The sequence below is a fragment of the Telopea speciosissima genome, chromosome 3 (genome assembly GCF_018873765.1).
Source record: "Telopea speciosissima isolate NSW1024214 ecotype Mountain lineage chromosome 3, Tspe_v1, whole genome shotgun sequence".
NCBI lineage: Eukaryota > Viridiplantae > Streptophyta > Magnoliopsida > Proteales > Proteaceae > Telopea > Telopea speciosissima.
Genome location: NC_057918.1, coordinates 7,667,907 through 7,685,659, shown reverse-complemented (window position 1 = coordinate 7,685,659; position 17,753 = coordinate 7,667,907). Strand labels below are relative to the sequence as shown.

The 17,753-nt window shown below is 38.4% G+C and overlaps 1 protein-coding gene across 2 annotated transcripts; it reads right to left on the bottom strand.

The window, feature by feature from the left end:
- Positions 1–7,660: 7,660 nt before the first annotated feature.
- Positions 7,661–13,522, bottom strand: LOC122656087. Of its 2 annotated transcripts, XM_043850523.1 has the most exons (8): positions 13,377–13,522; positions 12,488–12,535; positions 12,357–12,403; positions 8,537–8,603; positions 8,418–8,461; positions 8,079–8,136; positions 7,917–7,990; positions 7,661–7,758 (listed from the first exon to the last, which is right to left on the bottom strand). In XM_043850523.1, the coding sequence occupies exons 1-7, from the start codon at positions 13,443–13,445 to the stop codon at positions 7,940–7,942; spliced, it is 384 nt and encodes a 127-aa protein (XP_043706458.1). In that variant the 5' UTR covers positions 13,446–13,522; the 3' UTR covers positions 7,661–7,758; positions 7,917–7,939. The 2 variants fall into 2 exon arrangements, with proteins under 2 accessions (XP_043706458.1, XP_043706456.1); XM_043850521.1 differs by lacking the exon at positions 7,661–7,758 and having other exon boundaries at positions 7,784–7,990; positions 13,377–13,521.
- Between the last annotated feature and the right edge of the window lie 4,231 nt (positions 13,523–17,753).

Sequence of the window (17,753 nt, the reverse complement as noted above, 5' to 3'; positions counted from 1 at the left end):
AATATAGATTGAAGGCAATGAATAATTACAATTTGGAACTATGAAGTGAAATCTAAACCTGAACTAATATCTAATAACTAAATTAGGTCTTACGGAAAAAAGGGCAATCAACGGTTTTTTTTTTGTTTTTCTTTTTTTTTTTTCTTTTTTTTTGGGGGGAGGGGGGGGGTGCGGAATTTCTCACCATATGTGAGATTTTTACATTTTTTTTTGTTTTCAATTGTCAATTGCTTCTTATAATTAATTATTATTGAGAGAGAATTCTCTAAGCAAGCAGCATAGGGGAGCACACCAATGAGGTGCAGTAAAACATTATCGTATATTAGAGGCCAACAAGGTCATTTCTTATGGGGAGAAAAGAAATAGACATAGAGATGCTAGCAATTAGCATACCCTGTCCTAGGGGTGTCAACGGGCCGGTTCGGGCCGATTTTGGTTCGGGCTTTTCGATTTCGGTGTGACTTTTATAGAAACCGAAACCAAACCATTAAGAAATATTTGGTTTCAGTGCGGTTTGGTTTCGTGTCGGTTTCGGTTTATGATAACGGGTTGATATCGGTTTGGATTCGGTTTGGTACTGGTTTTATATAACTAGTAAGGTCCGGTTAGTGCTAATTTTTCTTCTCTTTCTCTTTTAAGTACATAAAATATTTCAAATACAATGCATCTTTGTATCCTATGTCCTATGGCCTATGGATACAATTGGTTGGGTAATCACTAACAAAGGATATGAGATAAAGTGAGAAACTATCACAACACATTTAGGGGGCAATGGGGCATTAGGCATTTACTGATTTACTCATTTATCGAGTTAGGTCGGTTCGATTTGGGTTCGGGCATAACGGTTCGGGCTACCGGTGCACCGTCGGACTAGCCCAAACCAAACCAAACCGTTTGTCTTTCTGGATCCACAAACCAAACCGAACCATTAAGAGTTCGGTCCGGTGTGGTCCGGGCTGGTTCAAGCTGGTTCGGGCCGGATTCATCGATTTGGGTTGGCTATTGACACCCCTACCCTGTCCCGACCACTTGTATAACCTTTTCCCCTAATTATTATTCAATATTCCCCAAAGCCTCAATCTCTTATCTTGTGTAACAAGTTAGGATTGGACTGAAACTCACTTCATTAGAATGATGTGGACATTCGCAGGAAGTTCTAGACTGATGTGGACACATTCACAAATTCTTGGACCAACTAAACTGCCAAATGGTAGCAAATATAGATTATTTCCTCTATGGTATAAAGTGTGTAAAAATAAAGCAATTTATATAATTTTTGAGAAAAAAAATGCCACAATGCTAGTGTGTAGTTTTCCTCTCACACACTTATTATTTTTATTATTTTTTATTTACCCAAAAAAAAACTTTTTATTATTTTCTCTCACATGTTTTGGAAATGTAGACTCCAAATAGATGATACCTTTTTCAGGACACACATTGGTATGCCATGTAGATTCCTCCCCACAATGGTAGCGTGGTTCACCCTCCTTTTCTCGTAATCTTTATATTGGAAAAAGAAAGCTGCCAATGACTGTTCTAGTCCCATTGAATTGAACAATCCCACCCCTATTGGGATGCCCTCCCGTGCTCTTTTTGACCATCGCATTGGTGCAAGGCCATGCACGCACCCTTGCAATGATCCCCCTCACTTTTTATATCATTACTACTGTTGTTTTTAATTGCTTTATGGAAAAAAGTTCTCCAATTATTGTTCTTATTATATAAAAATTAAAAAAAAAAAAAAATTAAAAATCATGGAGAAGAGTGTTTTGGGTATTTCAATCATAGTAAGTGGAGATAAGAAAGAACTCTCTTTCTTTACCTTGTGGGTTCTTGTCTTCGGGATTAAGATAGCATTTGGAAGTACCCAAAACCCATGAAACTGATAAAAGAGAGAGAATATAGAGGAGAGTATAGCATTTTGGGACTTTTTTGTTTTTAATCTGACTTCCTAAATCCATATATTCTTCTGTCCCTAACCATCTATGAATACTTGATAATAATAAGCGATTCGATGCCTTGTGAGTTGTGATGCATGAGCATCACACATAATGTAGTAGTAAGAATGGAGTATAATTGTCTTTCCTTGATCCCTCAAGAACAAGCATAAAAGAGAAAGGTAGAGCTAGCCAGGGCTAACCATAGCACACCATCCAGCTGGATCACTTTCAGTGAAGAATGTCATTTGTTAAATGGAAATATGGTACCGCGTTATTAGGGGATTTCAGTCAAGAGAAAAGGTTCTCTAAACCACTAGGGCAGACACTAGCACTTCTATGTCTATAATATATTTCTCCTCGTCAATTACAAAATGATCTTGCTATCTTCTCATGTACAATACTGTTTTGTTGTATATCTTTGGTACAAATGTACGATCCTCTATGTCGTTAGCTCAGTGAACCCTTTCGCTTCGGCCAATATATGACTACTATTTCGTCTAAACTTTCCAAAAAATTTTAGATTAAGATTTTATTTATATTACTTAGAAAAATCTGTACACACTGCCAGTGTAGATGTGCTTCATCCTCCCATGTTCTCGTTGGTTGGGCATGCCATTACATGCCAAGAGGCACAGGCTACACGAGCACTCTAACTCTATTTCTCTCCTCCTCCTACACTCCCTTTCCTCTCTGCCCCACATCGTTGGCGTGTATAACTCTAACAAACTCTCTCTCTCCTTGACATGTGAATCCCCTATTGACGAAGTATGAATCTTCTCCTTCCGGACTATGGTCCAATGGTTGGGCATGCGGCATGCCTCTACTCATCGGTCGCATGTAGATCCTTTTTCTATATTATTTAGGAAAAAAGAAGGTTGTCAAGCTATGTAGCGTCGGTGCCCAAACTTTGATTGGCCTTGCTCTGGTGCAACGGCCAACGAGCCAGCGACCACTCATGCAACCTGGCAACAATCTCCCTCCATAGTTTTTATTCAAAAGAGGGTAAGAGATTGTTGTTTGGACGTGTAGCGTCTACAATAGTGCAAGGGCCAATAAGAGCACACGCAGGGGAATCAATATATATGTGATTTTTCATTTCATGGTAGCAAGGCGATACTTTCACACGTGCTTATGTCTGAGCATAGGAACCACGAGACCAAGCAACATTCTTTTTCCCTTAAAAAAATCTCAAGCGGCATAGACCATGTCACACTCTACCTTTATTTCTCTCCTCTTCCACTCCCTCTCCTCCACCCATTCACCAGCTCCTTCACCCCGTTAAGCATAGAAAATCGGATCCGAATCTGGATCCTCTCCAATGCACCCCCAAGTTGGACATTGTTCGATGCAACAACAGCAGATGTTGATACATGGCCAAGGTGTCGTTCGAACAGCAAGAACGGATGAAGCACATCTAACCGGTGCCATTCGATTACAATCCACGTGTCGACATCTGCTGTGCTGTCCAACTGGACGATCTAAGCTCGGGAGCGGGCGGGAGAAGAGCCGAATCCTAGAAAACCCTCTCCCTTATTTAAGAAACATCCTTATCAGTTGCCCAAAAAGGGCTGGCTCCTGGTCAGACAGATCCATTATTTAGGACACCGACTCAAAGTCAAGGAAGGAAGCCCACTTGAATCTTGATAGCTTAGAGGCCCTAAATAAAAAAAGGTATATTTATTTCTTGATGAGTCGGCAAATGCCAAACTACAAAAGCCGATAACTATGACAGCGTGGTTCGTGGGCCGTCCTTTTACTAAAAAGATGAGTTAATAGATAAGTTTCTAAATTTGGAAAGTCCCACATGGGAACCACTTGCATCGAATCACTAACCTGGACAGATGTTTGTGACTTGTGACTTGTGAGGTTGTCCCTCCCACAAAGGTACCCTTTTTTTTTTGGTGGCGATTTGGTCACCATCCAATTTGGCTGGACCACTTTGGTTTAATCGGTTTCACGTTAATTGACCATATGTTTGACTGCTTAGCTTATCAAATCTTTGATTAAATAATAGAAAAACAAAAAATAAAAAAAATATTCTTACCAAAAACATTTGCAAGAATGATGCGATATGGATGAGATTATGTTACACGGCATCTCTCGATCATGGTTTTAGTTAATGGTATCAATAGTTCAGTGAATTATTATTATCACAAAGGTCTGTTATTTTTTCAATTGTATTTTGCCAAATGACTAGGTGATGTGTCCAATCTGGTTATTAAATAGAGGACATGGTCTAGATTTGCTATGTGTCAAATTTAAGGGTCTAATTAAATCAAAGATCGATGTTTTGTCGGTATTCTCTATAAGGGAGCGTGGCCCTTACGCGTATGCAGGGACCAATAAGAACGCGCACATTGGCACCATGGGGGGCGAGATTTCTGCTTTTCATGGGGGGGGGGTGGGGGTGGGGTGGGGTGGTCATTTCTTCCCCCTTATCTATGCATGGACTATACACTCTTCCATAGAGAACTTTCTTCCTTAAATCAAATCCCTTCATTGTACTGGCATGCATCCCATGTATGTCCATGCATGTGTATTAGTACTCTAGACAATAATATACACTCTCCCAACTCTAAGCGAAATTAAAAATGGTTTAGATTTAAAAAATCATAAAAATGGTAGGTTCAGCTTTGCCTTGTGATTTTGAAAATATCACATTCCTTTGTTACATGGATGACTACCTAAAAAAAATCACCTTTTGATCGTATCAACATTGGACTCAGGCTTTATCAATACGTATTAACTGATATGATACCAATACTTAATACACTACTCTCAATTTCTATGCTAATTGGCAGATCCAAAGCTTTGAATGAGATGGTGACCCCTTAGGTGCTAAATGTGGGGCCATTATCAATTATATTACTTGCCTTGAATTGCACATATTGCCTAGAAAATATTAAGGTTTTACTTATTATTAAAATGTTGGCCCCACATGACTTGCCACATGGTACATAAGGCCGGTAAGAAACCATAATTGGATCTTGACATACCTATACCCAATGACCTAAAATAGAAGGGGGGCTCATGCCTAAAAGATATACCAAGAGTAGGTTGCTAGGTGGAGCCACAAGTAAGTGTTACCTTACTTGTGTGTTAAGTTTGAACCTAATCTCCTTGTCAGAAAAAAAAAAAAACCTAATCTAACTTTACCACATATTAGAAAAAGGGGTATTTATTTAATGCAGTATTTATGTGAAATGACAAGATTTATCCTCATTGGGGGAAAATGTGTTACATAAAAGAGGAAAAAAAAAATTTCACTAACCTTGGTCACAACAAGATTTATTTTACAAAATACAAAAAATTATAAAAAAATATATATAAAGGGAGAAAGAACGCTACTTAGATGCGTGCATCGCTAGCCCCTGTGCTAAGACACAAGGGCAAGCAAAATGATCGACACACCTCCATGAAAAGGCATAAAACTTTTCAGCAATTCTAGACCATCGAGAATGTAATGGAAAAGAGGTTAGAAACCCAAATTTGACACATGAACAAGACATAGTTTGTTCTTACCATTCAATGGTTCAAATTTGCCCAATTGACATATTGTGTTGCTAAAAAACGTAGGTGCCAAAACTGTTGTCAAATTTATTTGCTGAGCCTACATCCTCGCCCTCCTCCCCCTAAGTGGGGTTCATGGCCGATACTACTGGAAGGATTCCTTTTTGGCTGACGATAGGTACTATAACTGATAATCCTGTGATCGGTTTAATAGGTATTTATGGTTCGTATTTCGGATTGGGTTCATCCCTCTAGTAATCGAATAGGTCGATTTGTACCCATGAAAAATTAAAAGTAAGAACTCAATGGGACCCTACCTCTCGAATCAGACAAAGAGAGGTAGGGTCTTGCATCGTTTACTAAAATGGTGATCTCATTATTGCCTATTCTAGTGAAACCACCCATCAGAGCCGTTGTTAACCATTGATTCTTAAGGCCCCCCCCTCCCCCCCAAAAAAAAAGAAAAGAAGAAACGAATGCAAAGAAACTTATTGTAACGAATTTTTGTATTAACACCGCTTAAGATATCAAATAATTTATAACCTTACATTTTTAATTACCCTTTTAGTATAACACGTTTTTTTTTCAATGAAGGTAAATAGTGTAATTTTACATGTGTACTTGAAAAATATGCAAAACAATGATATATTCTACGAATGTCATAATGATAAGTCACTTTCAAATTATTTTTGAAATTTTATACACTCAAAGAACTTTTGAGAATAAAACAAGGGATAATTAAAAGAAGGTTTTTTTAGTTCTAAATACATCCTATAGAGGTATCATTTAGACAATCTCTTTTTAAAAATTATATGCCTAACAAATGCATAAAGGATTAAAAGGGGGAAATATACCCATATGGAATCCTTTTTTTCTATGTCTTTTGATTATCAAACGATGCGAAATGACAAGCTACCTCTAACAAAAGTAAAAGTTGAATTCTAGAAAAGATTTTAGAAAGCCTACATATTATCCTTTCTTACTGGTTAAGTATGTTGAAGCATAGATCATGCATGTTTTTCTACAGATACTTTTCTTCATTGGATATACTATAAGAGAATATTGGAAATCAAAATGAAAAAGAGAAGAAAATCTTGGACAAAATTGGAAAGCTATAAAGAGGGTGGAAGACCGTAAGAGTTAAGTTTCTTCGTCCATGGGTTTGTATAAATGGAACACCCATGAATTGGATTGGGCCTCACAAAATAAAAAGTTTAGGGGTGATGTTTTCTGTGCTGCAGCGCAGCCTGCGATCAGACACATGGACCTGCCATTTAGGGGGGCAGGGTGGTCATTTCATCCACCCCCATGTGTCTGGTCACACAGCCTGCGCCACTGGCACAGAAAACATTCTCCCAAAAGTTTATTAAAAAAAAGTAATGAAAAGAGAGATACCACATAGTGCAATACAATTGGGAGATCAACCCATAGATTTCCCAAAAGTGCTTCTAACCCTAGGTAGTTGACCCTACAACCCTCTAGCATTGCTCCATTACAACAACTCAGCCTTAACCCAACTAAATAGGATCGGCTACATGGATCCTTACCCTCCGATCAATTCTATTCGAGGTCATTTTAGGTCTACCCCTGACTATTTTGGTTACTACAATCTGACTCAAATCACTTCTCCATATTGGAGTATTCAGAGACCTCTGTTAGACATGGCCATACCACCTCAAACGACTTTCTTGTAACTTATCAAGTATTGGAACTATTCCAAAATCAGCTTTAATATGATCATTCCTTATTTTATTCTTCCTAGCATTGCCTGATTATTAATAGGCCATGTACGTGTCAACCCAGGACACATCACATCAATATAATATATGTTTCAGGTCAATGAGCCATATTGGATCCTTTTAAATTCATGTCATATGAGTCGTTTTAGGTAAATTAGAATCAAAACTTCCTTACGAAATGGCAGTAAAAGCCTTAAATCCAAATCCATTATCATAGAAATACACAAATCAAAACACCAAATTACAGAATTCATCAATGTTTAGACATACAATGGATCAAAATACAGTTCATAATACCACGCAGTATTTTTTGAATCAAAGTGAGGTTTCTGGGCTTCACCTTTAAAAAAAAAATTAAAAACATCAGCCTATGTTGTCATTGTATGCATAATCGATTCAGCTATTCCTTTAACCTTCGGGTTATCGTGTTCATGGGGGGTAGGGGGGGGGGAGGGAACTTTGCTGAATGATTTAACATTGCTGGTTAGAAGCATGAAGATTTCGTTCAAGGATAGAATCACCAGAGTGATGAAGGAAACATGGAATCCAATGGCTTCTCATTAAAACACCTATATAACAAGATAAGATGGTAAGAAAACAATGATGATGATGATGATCAGAAAGCATGCTATACACAAAACTGTCAATTACACATCTATAATAGTAAATCAACAAAGAAAAAGTAGAGATTTGAATGGTAATTCATTAAGAAGATCCATCCAGATACCTCAAACCTATGGTTTTATTAAGTTACCAAAGGCGACTCCCAGTAACAGCAGAAACAATGCCCTTCAGTGTCTCCTGCATGAAAGCATAGTCATCCTCAAGAATTTTTTTTCTTCTACTGTTCAATTTTGAAAATAAATTTAATTTATGCTTTAGATTGTACCACAGAATGATCTTTGAGGCCTAGAGATAGGACCAATGACTTGGAAGAACCAGAGCTACTGCAAATACAGAACATGTTAAAATATCAGGATTTATTTTTTTAAACGGTAAAGTGGGTTTATCTATCTATCTATCCATGTATGTATAGACATGTCTCTGTGTGCACACGCACGAAATAAAGATGGAGTTTCCTTCAATAAGCACTTACCTAAACATTAAATGGTAATATGTAAATAAATAAAATGAGGCCCTAATCTCTTTTAGGCTGTTAAAATTTCTAAGCTGACCTAAGCAACCAAGACCTCATGATTTACCAACTCAGCTTGATAGTAGATCATACCTTATATTTTCAATCAGCTGGCGTGCACATGCCTCTAGCATTGGCTGCATATTGTGGTTTAATAGATGTCAGGTATCTTCTGCTCCAAAGAAATGCTGGCTAACGTAAATGGTTGTTACCTCATCTCGCTTTCCAAATATAACAGATACGTTGAATGTTGGATGGATTGATACCCCTTCCTCCTTCCTGACAAGGGGGGGGGGGGGGGAGGTGAGAACATTGACCTTCGATTTAAAGTTTGGAAACAATATCAAGGTTAAGTTCTCAATGACACAGAGTCACCACCTAGATTGGGTACTAAGACCCACATTACAAAATATGACTCCAGACAAACTGATCGCACCATGAGATTGGGTTCGAGTAAAGTTGCAGACCAAGAAAGGTGTTCGGCACCTCAGTCCACCCAGTAAAATCAGACTTCACGCTCATTTGGTATTCTCAATATCATTACATGTCATAATTTGCCTTAACAAAGATAAATGTATGAAAGACATAGAATAAAGAGGGAAGGTTAAGAACTAACCTCTATCCAATTGCACTACAATGAATTTAGTACATATAAAGGAAACTTATGCAAAGGCATACTAATAAACTATGATTTGTTAGTAACAAAGCCTTAATTTACAGACAGATTATATCATGAAAATGCCACTCTTGATGAAAGCACAAGATATCATAAGAGAATAAAAGATACGATGAACCCAATGATAACCAAAACATCTCATACTGATATCAAAGCTTATAAACAGAGAGTAACATCAAAGTAAACAATTATACATAAGAAAAACTAAAAGAATGATCAAAAGACTAAAATTTCCCTGCATGCATTACCTAGCCTAATAATGCATAATAAAGATATACAAGATTATGGAATGATAATCCAGCCTATTGTGACATAGGTAGCATCATGACTCTACATGAAAATAATAAAATAATTGATAAAATTCATGCATAATAAAAACTTTAACTCCTTATAATGGATACATGCATGAAATAACTCAAATAGAATTGAAATAAAATCCTCAAAAAATAATGGTGATGGTGAGATCATAAGAATAACATTAAAAACAGTAAAAAACCAGACTCTCCATCAATATAAGACTAAAGTCATGAAAATAAATATTCATAGTTGTCAAGGCGTCGCCTAGGCATCCAGGTGCCTTGGTCGTCTAGGTTTTGGACCCTCTCCAAGGCCTTGGGTCGCCTACACACCATGACAACTATGAAAATAATGCACAGATATGACTTAATATTAAGAATACAAAATCTGAAAAACAGTCTGAGAAGTCAAGAAAAAATAAAAAAGAAATAGAAAATCAAGAATGAAAGTATATGAACTATACTTACTAAACATGCAAAAAGCCCTATCAGAACCATGCATTAAACCCACAGCTTCCCGGCATATCAACACTGCACTATTGGGGACAGCAGCGATATTCCGACAGTACAATGAAGGTTCTCACAATATACCAAATCAAATTAAATGAAATTAGAAGTAAAAGAAAGAAGACTTACTGGGGAAAAAAAATCAAGAAGGGAGTGGAAGCTTCGGGGTGGACTAGGCTCAGGTGAGAGGGAGCTCAAGTCTACCAGTTTTCAAAGGGTCTCATGCTACAAACTTTTAGAATCTCGCTTACTCTCTTCATGGGTGTCACTCAATGTATTAGGGAGCCTGTATTTATCACCTATGGGAGTATGGGGTAGCCAGTGATCCCGCTTATTCTGTAGTGGACCAAAACTCAATTCGCTACTTCCATTGCGTTCCTTGGAAATCGTTGGGTAAGGTTTAGTCAGTTCTTAGGTCCGCAAGGGCCGGATAACTCCTATCCAAACGTTAGAAGCCGCAAACTCAAGAGTCTAGAATTCTGCAATTACCCGGAAACAGACATCGGGAGAGAATCTCTTGACGTGTAATGAAGAATCACCAGCGTCAGCGGTTGGTCAGCCGACCTATCGATGATTAATCCACCGACCTGTCGGCGATGTTGGCAGATTCCACTTGTACGTCAGTTCAAACCAGTTCTCTCCCATTAGTTTGGGCTAGTCTAAGGCTTGGGCCAGGGCCTGATTTGATCTGGGCTCTTGTCTGGGTTTGGACCAGGTCTGGTCTGGGTTAGAGCTATCCATCAATTCCTTGAAATGCAAGTAATTTTTCCATTAATAATCTGATTTTCATGATCCAAAATCATCTAAAAGCTTATTCCAAGTACTTCTAAATGGGATGAAAATTAATACGATTTTGGACGAAAAATTATTTGAGCTGGTCCCACATGATAAAAAAACTGGAATATTTATCATGAAATCTAGGCCAATTCAAAGTTGTTGCCCGGTCAAACCTGCAAGGGTATTTTGGCCATTTTTAAATCCATTTTTCTTAAGTTCTTTATAAGGATTCAAGATGTCATTGGGGTCATGGGGATCATAGTTGTCAAGGCGACACCTAGGCATCCAAGCGCCTTTCCCTCACCTTGTTTTCTGGTGTCGCCTTGTTGGTTTCTCCTTGGTTTTTTACCCTCCTCGATTACCTTGGACTCTGCTTCAACTTGATATAAAAACTGCTTTCCTTTTTCGTGATCTTGAGGAGGAGGTGTATATGGAGCAACCTCCTGGTATGTTTTGCTCATTGGAAGAATGCATCAAAGGTTTTCCACCTTCACAAGGTTATATATGGGTTGAAATAGTCCCATCGTGCTTGGTTTGACAAATTCAGTAAGGTCATTGGTGGTTATGGTTCACGCAATGCTTCCGATCATTCTGTATTTTTTTTGTTGATAGGAGTCCAAGGTGGTTATCTTGGTTGTGTATGTGGATGATATCATTATTTCTAGTGATGACTCTTCTGGGATTGAGTATGTCAAGACATATTTGAATCAATATTTTCAGATGAAAGATTTGGGAATGCTCAGATATTTCTTAGGTATTGAAGTTGTTCGTAGTACAAAGGGTGTCAGTCTGTCTTGGAGGAAGTATGTGCTTGATCTTTTATTTGAGACTGGGATGCTTGGCTCTAAGCTTGTGAATACTACTATGGATCCTCATTTGACGCTTGGAGTCTGTGATGACAAAGAATTTGCAGATAAACATCAGTATAGGCGGCTTGTTGGAAAACTTATCTACTTAATCGTTATTTGACCTTATATTTCATCTTGTTGTTGGTGTTATTAGTCAGTTCATGGAAAATCCTAAATAGGCCCCAAGGATGTTGCGTGTCATATTTTGAGATATCTCAAAGGTGTTCCTTATTTATGATCATATTGATATTATGTGTTACTCTGATGCTGACTGAGTTGGTGTTGATGGTGATTACAAATTTACTAGGTATTGTACGTTTGTTGGTGGAAATCTTATTACCTGGAGGAGTAAAAGGCATACTACAGTTGCTCAATCATGTACAGAGGCTGAGTATAGCGCTATGACACATACGACAGCTAAAATCTCTCATTCAAGAGTTGGGATTCTCAGTCACTGAGCTTATGGAGATGTATTGTGATAATCAAGCTGCTATCTATATCGCCAGTGATTCGGTTTTCCATGAGCGGACTAAACATATTGAGGTTGACTGCTATTTTATGAGGAATGTTGTTATGAAGAAATTGATTTTTACTCCGTTTGTTCACTCAAGCAATCAACTTAGAGATATGTTCACTAAGGCGTTATTTAGGCCTGCATTTCTAAGTGGTTGTTCCAAGTTGGGTATGGGAGATATACATATACTCCATCTTGAGGGGGAGTGCTTTAGTTAAGTAAAGAGTGGAAGTCTAATAGAAGTCTATGTTGAGTCATAATTTATGTTAAGTTAAGTTAACTTAATCATTGTTATTTACTTTAGTTGCAATTTGAATTTTAGTTAGACTCTTAGTGATAGAAATTTCCATTCCAATTCATAGAAAATCAAACAAACCCATAAATAAATGTTCGATTTCGAAAAAATATACAGACCTGGCATGCAGTATTGTTCCCATAGTTCCTACCTGCGTTGCCATAACCTGGAAATTGTTCTAAATGATTAAAAATGTCCCACAAATATCATCAACAGGTCCAATCCAAATATGTGGGGAGTTAAAACTCACAAGAAAATGATCATCGTAGCTGCATATCACCACATCCGTATTGTTTCCCTGCAAAGCATAGCAAGCATCCTCAGTGGATTTTGCATACTATATATTCGGAAGAGTCATCACCTAGAAGAAAATGTTAATTGAACAAATTTGCAATTTCAAAGAAGCCATGGCAAAAACGGGAGAGTTCTTAAAAAATCAGCTTGTGTGGTTATTTTAGGACAAAGGCAGGATGGCTTCAAGATAGGTAGTCCAAGCATCTTCAACAAAACATGTTCCACTGTGTAACACACCAGATGGCTGAAACTAAAACATACCCACAAACAGTAATGTACATAAAAGCACATACACAGAGAAATGTAGAAAATTTTCCGTCTTAAAATCTTTTGAATCCCTTCCAATGAGATTAAATCCGAATAATGTACTTTGACCAACTAAAACCATCTTAATAAATATTAAACATATTCATAATCCATTTGCGTTTAAACCACTAATTAAATTATGAATCTGGCAAGTGATTTGGTTAAGTAATTCCTACAATTTTAGTCATTTAATATTGTCGGTTAAAGGGTGTGAACACCAAATTTACGAAAAGAGGTGGCAAAACGTTAAAGGGAGAGAGAGGGGGGGAAGGGGGAACATTATAACAAACGATTGGTGGGCATAGGTGATTTTTCGGTATTTCACAGGTCTCATGCGTGAAAGCTGGAGCCGCCCACATCTTTCTCTTTTAACCTCAATCTAGGATCCTAATACAGGGAAAGAGGGTTGCTAGTTACAAGAAAAGTTCCACAGACCGTGTTCCACTTTCTAAACGACCAGACCATGTAGTTCGGGTACATATTTCGGAGGGGGAAAATTAGAAGCATCTTAGGGCAGCAAAGTGAGAAAAGAACGCTACCTTGATATCTAAAGAGAGCTTCTTATGGGGCACTGGAAAACGATCATTGGAAAGATTACCCACAGACATGGAGAGCGTTGAAGTCCTGTCCTGGAGCTTGTTTAGGCTTCAAGTCAGAGAATTCTCAAACTGAGCAAAAGGGGGTTTCACGGTTGCACCCTAGAAATCTACAATACAGTCGATCGACCGTTGACGGGTACCAATTTCAGTCCAGAGATTCAAATAGCTGCTGAGAGTGTGACAGGCGAGAACTTGCTTTGGGCGCAGTCAGTAAAGTTGTGTAAGCAAAGCTGTCAGTAGGCATCATATTGATTCCAAGGCCGGGGCTGTGCTGGGCTGGGCTAAGCCTGGCAGAGTTGGGTCGAGATATCTCAGCCCAACCACAGGGCCGGCTTGGGCTTGGACTGAGCTAAGAGGACTCAGGGTTGGGCTACTGTTTCAAAAAACCCAGCCCAACATGACCTGTTTCAACCCTATTAAAATTAGAGTTTGCTTGTCTCTTTTTTTTTATTTTACTTTGTACTTTTGTAGTGGATTATTTTTGCTCATGATTGTCTCATAAGGTATAAGGAAAGCTTTTGCATGATATTAAAACTGTGAAATCAGCACCTTACATTTTTATTTGCTTTTCTTGTTGGAAATATGTCCATCACATATTGTGCATGATAATTGATGGATTATGGTGGTTCTTAGGTTTTCACTTACAATAGTTCTCGACTAGAGATAGAACTAGGCATTCTATTAATATGATCGTCACACTATGTATTCTTCGAAATGGCTATTACAATCTTGCAAGTGTGAGTGCACATATGGTGTATGTGGGTGCCCTTATTTCTGACTTATCATGGATGACTTAACCAAAAGCATACAAAGAGAGCTTTCATAATGTATGATCTTTGCAAATGGCAGCGTTTAAGTAGATGAGACACAAGCAGGAATTAACGCAAAAATGGAACTATGGAGAATAACCTTGGAATCAAAAGGTCTAAAGATAAGTAGAATTAAGACCGAATACATGATGTGTAACTTTAGCCATTCTGGGACGGATTTTGAAGCATTGAATATTGAGAAGAGACAGATCTTGAATTGTGACCACTTTCGATATATGGGATCAATCGTAAACAAGAAAGGAGACATATATGATGATGCCCGTCTATAAAGCTGCTCTCTTATTACTCGAGTTCTTTAACCGGCTTGAATGATATTAAAGTATTAGATATGAGATAAGTCAAATCCCTCATTGGTTTGAAACCTTAAGCATCATAATATTTTGGGGAAAATATCGCTACACTACCCTTGTACAGATTCCCTTATATCCTCCTCACATAATAAATAGTGGGATCCACATTGACATTTTTCTTTTCTATTATGACCATGTGGGTCCCATATAGATGATAACCCCTCATTGGTTGTAGTGTGCAGATTTCTTCTTACACTTTCTTTGTAGAAAACCCTCTCACTATTATTTTATTAGAGTAATCTAACTTTGGGAGAGGGTTTCCCACGTTGCCAGTATGGGGAGGAATCTGCATGGCACATCAATGGGTGGGAAAGTTTTTCCTGCTTAACTTTATATAGTTCAAAAACGAAAATGCTAATTACCTTGCTAATGATCATTAGAGAGGAATGACTGACAAACCATGAAGTGCTTGGATTTCTCATTGTTTTATTCTGCACTATATGTAAGGCTATCTCATAGTGTGGAGATTCCTTCCTACATTGTTTTTGTAGAAAACCCTCTCACTATTATTTTATGAGAGTAATTTAACTTTGGGAGAGGGTTTCCCACGCTGGCAGTTTGGGGAGGAATCTGCACGGCAAATTAATGGGTGGGAAATTTTTTCCTGCTTAACTTTATATAGTTTAAAAAAGAAAATGCTAATTAACTTGCTAATGATCATTGGAGAGGAATGAATATGCACCCAATATTCCTCATACCCCCCTAAGGTTCTGACAAGTCCATGTACCACCCCTACTTTATCCCCCTAAAGCCATTTAAGCCCACACCAGGTGTTAAATGTTAAAAAAAGGATCAAACTACCCTTTCTTCTATCTTTTATAAAATTTGGAAAGACCTAATTGCCCTTACCTATTTGCTAAAATTTGAAAAGACCAAAATGCCCTCATCTTCCCTAAATTATCATTTTCTTTTACAATGTAGATACCCAATACTACTACCACCACCACCCACCATTAACACCATCACCACCGTGAAGCCCCACCCCCATCATCACCTCCAACTCCTCTACCTTTACCTAATTTATTAATATTAGGTGCAGCAATAGAGTGAATGCGTGACTGTTCTCTCTTAGGTTAGGGTTTTGTTTTTCAATTTTACTAGATTGCTAGGGTTCTCTCTCTATTTTTCCCCTCCCCCCCCCCCCTCCCTTTTACGACCAGCTTCTTCAAACCGTTGCGGGCAATTCTAATTCTGAAGTATCTATCCAATGGTTCTCTACATAAGACATTGCAATTTCGACAAATTTTTTTGGCTGATAACTAGAAGATGCGAGCACAAAGGCTCGGAGACGTGAGAACCAGATTCCCTCCCGCCAAGATAAGGGATAACCGTTCCGAATGGCATCCTAATCCATGTCCACCACGTCGCCGAGACACGTGTGAGGATCAACGACCACGCACTCTTCGAAGTTTGAGCCCTCTTGAAAGTCGAGAGGTCTCGAAGGGTTCTGGGCCGTGATCGTAGGAGCTCTTCAGTTGAGAGAAGAGATTACACTAGGCATTTGGATGGAGGGAGAGACTGTAGGGTCGTTCGATCTCAGTCACCCCTTTACGGCCAGTCCCGTAACCGATCATAGTTAGATGAAGACTCTCAATCTAATGGCTTTCGCCTGAAATATTTATTAGTTGATCCTGTTTATTCGAATGCTGACACGAGACCTAGTCTAAAGTATGTCGATGATAGCAGCGACCCTAGTAGTTCTAGAATGGGCAAACAAAAGAATTTTAATTCCAATGGTTCTTCAATGCTTGAACAGAATGGGATGTTGGTACCGAAGTCTTTGTAGATGGAAGATAGTTCATATCAAAAGGGAGGGGGACTCGGTGGTGGAATTGGTAAAGGTGGAGGAGTTGGAGGTGGTGTTGGAGGTGGGGCTTCACGGTGGTGATGGTGTTAATGGTGGGTGGCGGTGGTGGTGGTGGTGGTATTGGGTATCTACATTGCAAAAGAAAATGATGATTTGAGGAAGATGAGGGCATTTTGGTCTTTTTAAATTGAACAAATTACTTGGACCTCTCCTGACCTTTCTAACAATTCAGGGAACCTCCCTTAGGCTTCTGACAACTACTCAGACCTCCCTTGCTTTTCAATTTTGGTTTCACTTAGTCTCAATCCGTTAGTATTTTAAGATTAGTTAACGGTTATATTTAAAAAAACGAAGGAAACACCTATTTTTCCCTTTACAAAGTTACCCTATTACCCTTACACCCTTTCCCTTTCCCTTTCTTCTTCTTTCTCCTACAAACCCTCCTGCTCCAAAAAGGGAACGAAGGATGTCGGAGAAGATGACCGGTGCAGGGCTACTCACGCCCAAACTCCCGGCGAGTCTAGCCCTCAGCGAGGGCTATTCATTGAACCAAAAAGGAGCTCCAGTGACCCACACAGATGGCAATCTTACCATAAAACAAAAAAGAGGGGGGGGGGGCAAACCTCGGGAAAGAACTTAAGTGCCTTCTTTACTTTCTCACCTGTAACTCCAAAAAGAGTGAGTCACGAAATTGAAGTCCACCATCAAATGGCAGCCCTATTCATGGAAAGTCCATTAATGATATATTCATGGCTTTTGATTTCACATGTATCGCTACTCTTATTGTAAGAAAAAGTGACCTAGAAGCATCTCAAACAAGGAATTATATAGTTCTAATCCATGAAGAACAAAACCCTAAATAAGAATTATTTATATATAGATTTTTCAATAGAAGAAAAAGGAAAAAGACATACCCTTTAGAAGATGTGAATCTAAATACTTTGTTGAATGAGTTGAAGAAGAAGACTTGAACCTTTCTTAGTAAATTTTAGAAGAAATATTGTAGATGATCACAATTTGATGAAGCCACTAGAATTTCCAAGGATCTCACAAGCAATTAGGATGCTCACCCCAGCTGGATAGGTATACCACAACTCGGTATTTTGAGCTTCCAAAAAGATCCTCTTGCCTATGTGACCTTAAGATATTTATATCTCTAGGGTGGAGAAGACCAGCTATAAAGTCCAACCCTAAGTGAGATGCTAACCACCTAATATCCATATCCAGAATGCCTCTTGGGTTTACCTTGACAATTATCAAAATTGTCCCCAAACAAAAAGTGAACAAAAATTACAAAACTGTCCTTACTAAAACCCAAAAAAAAAGGTTT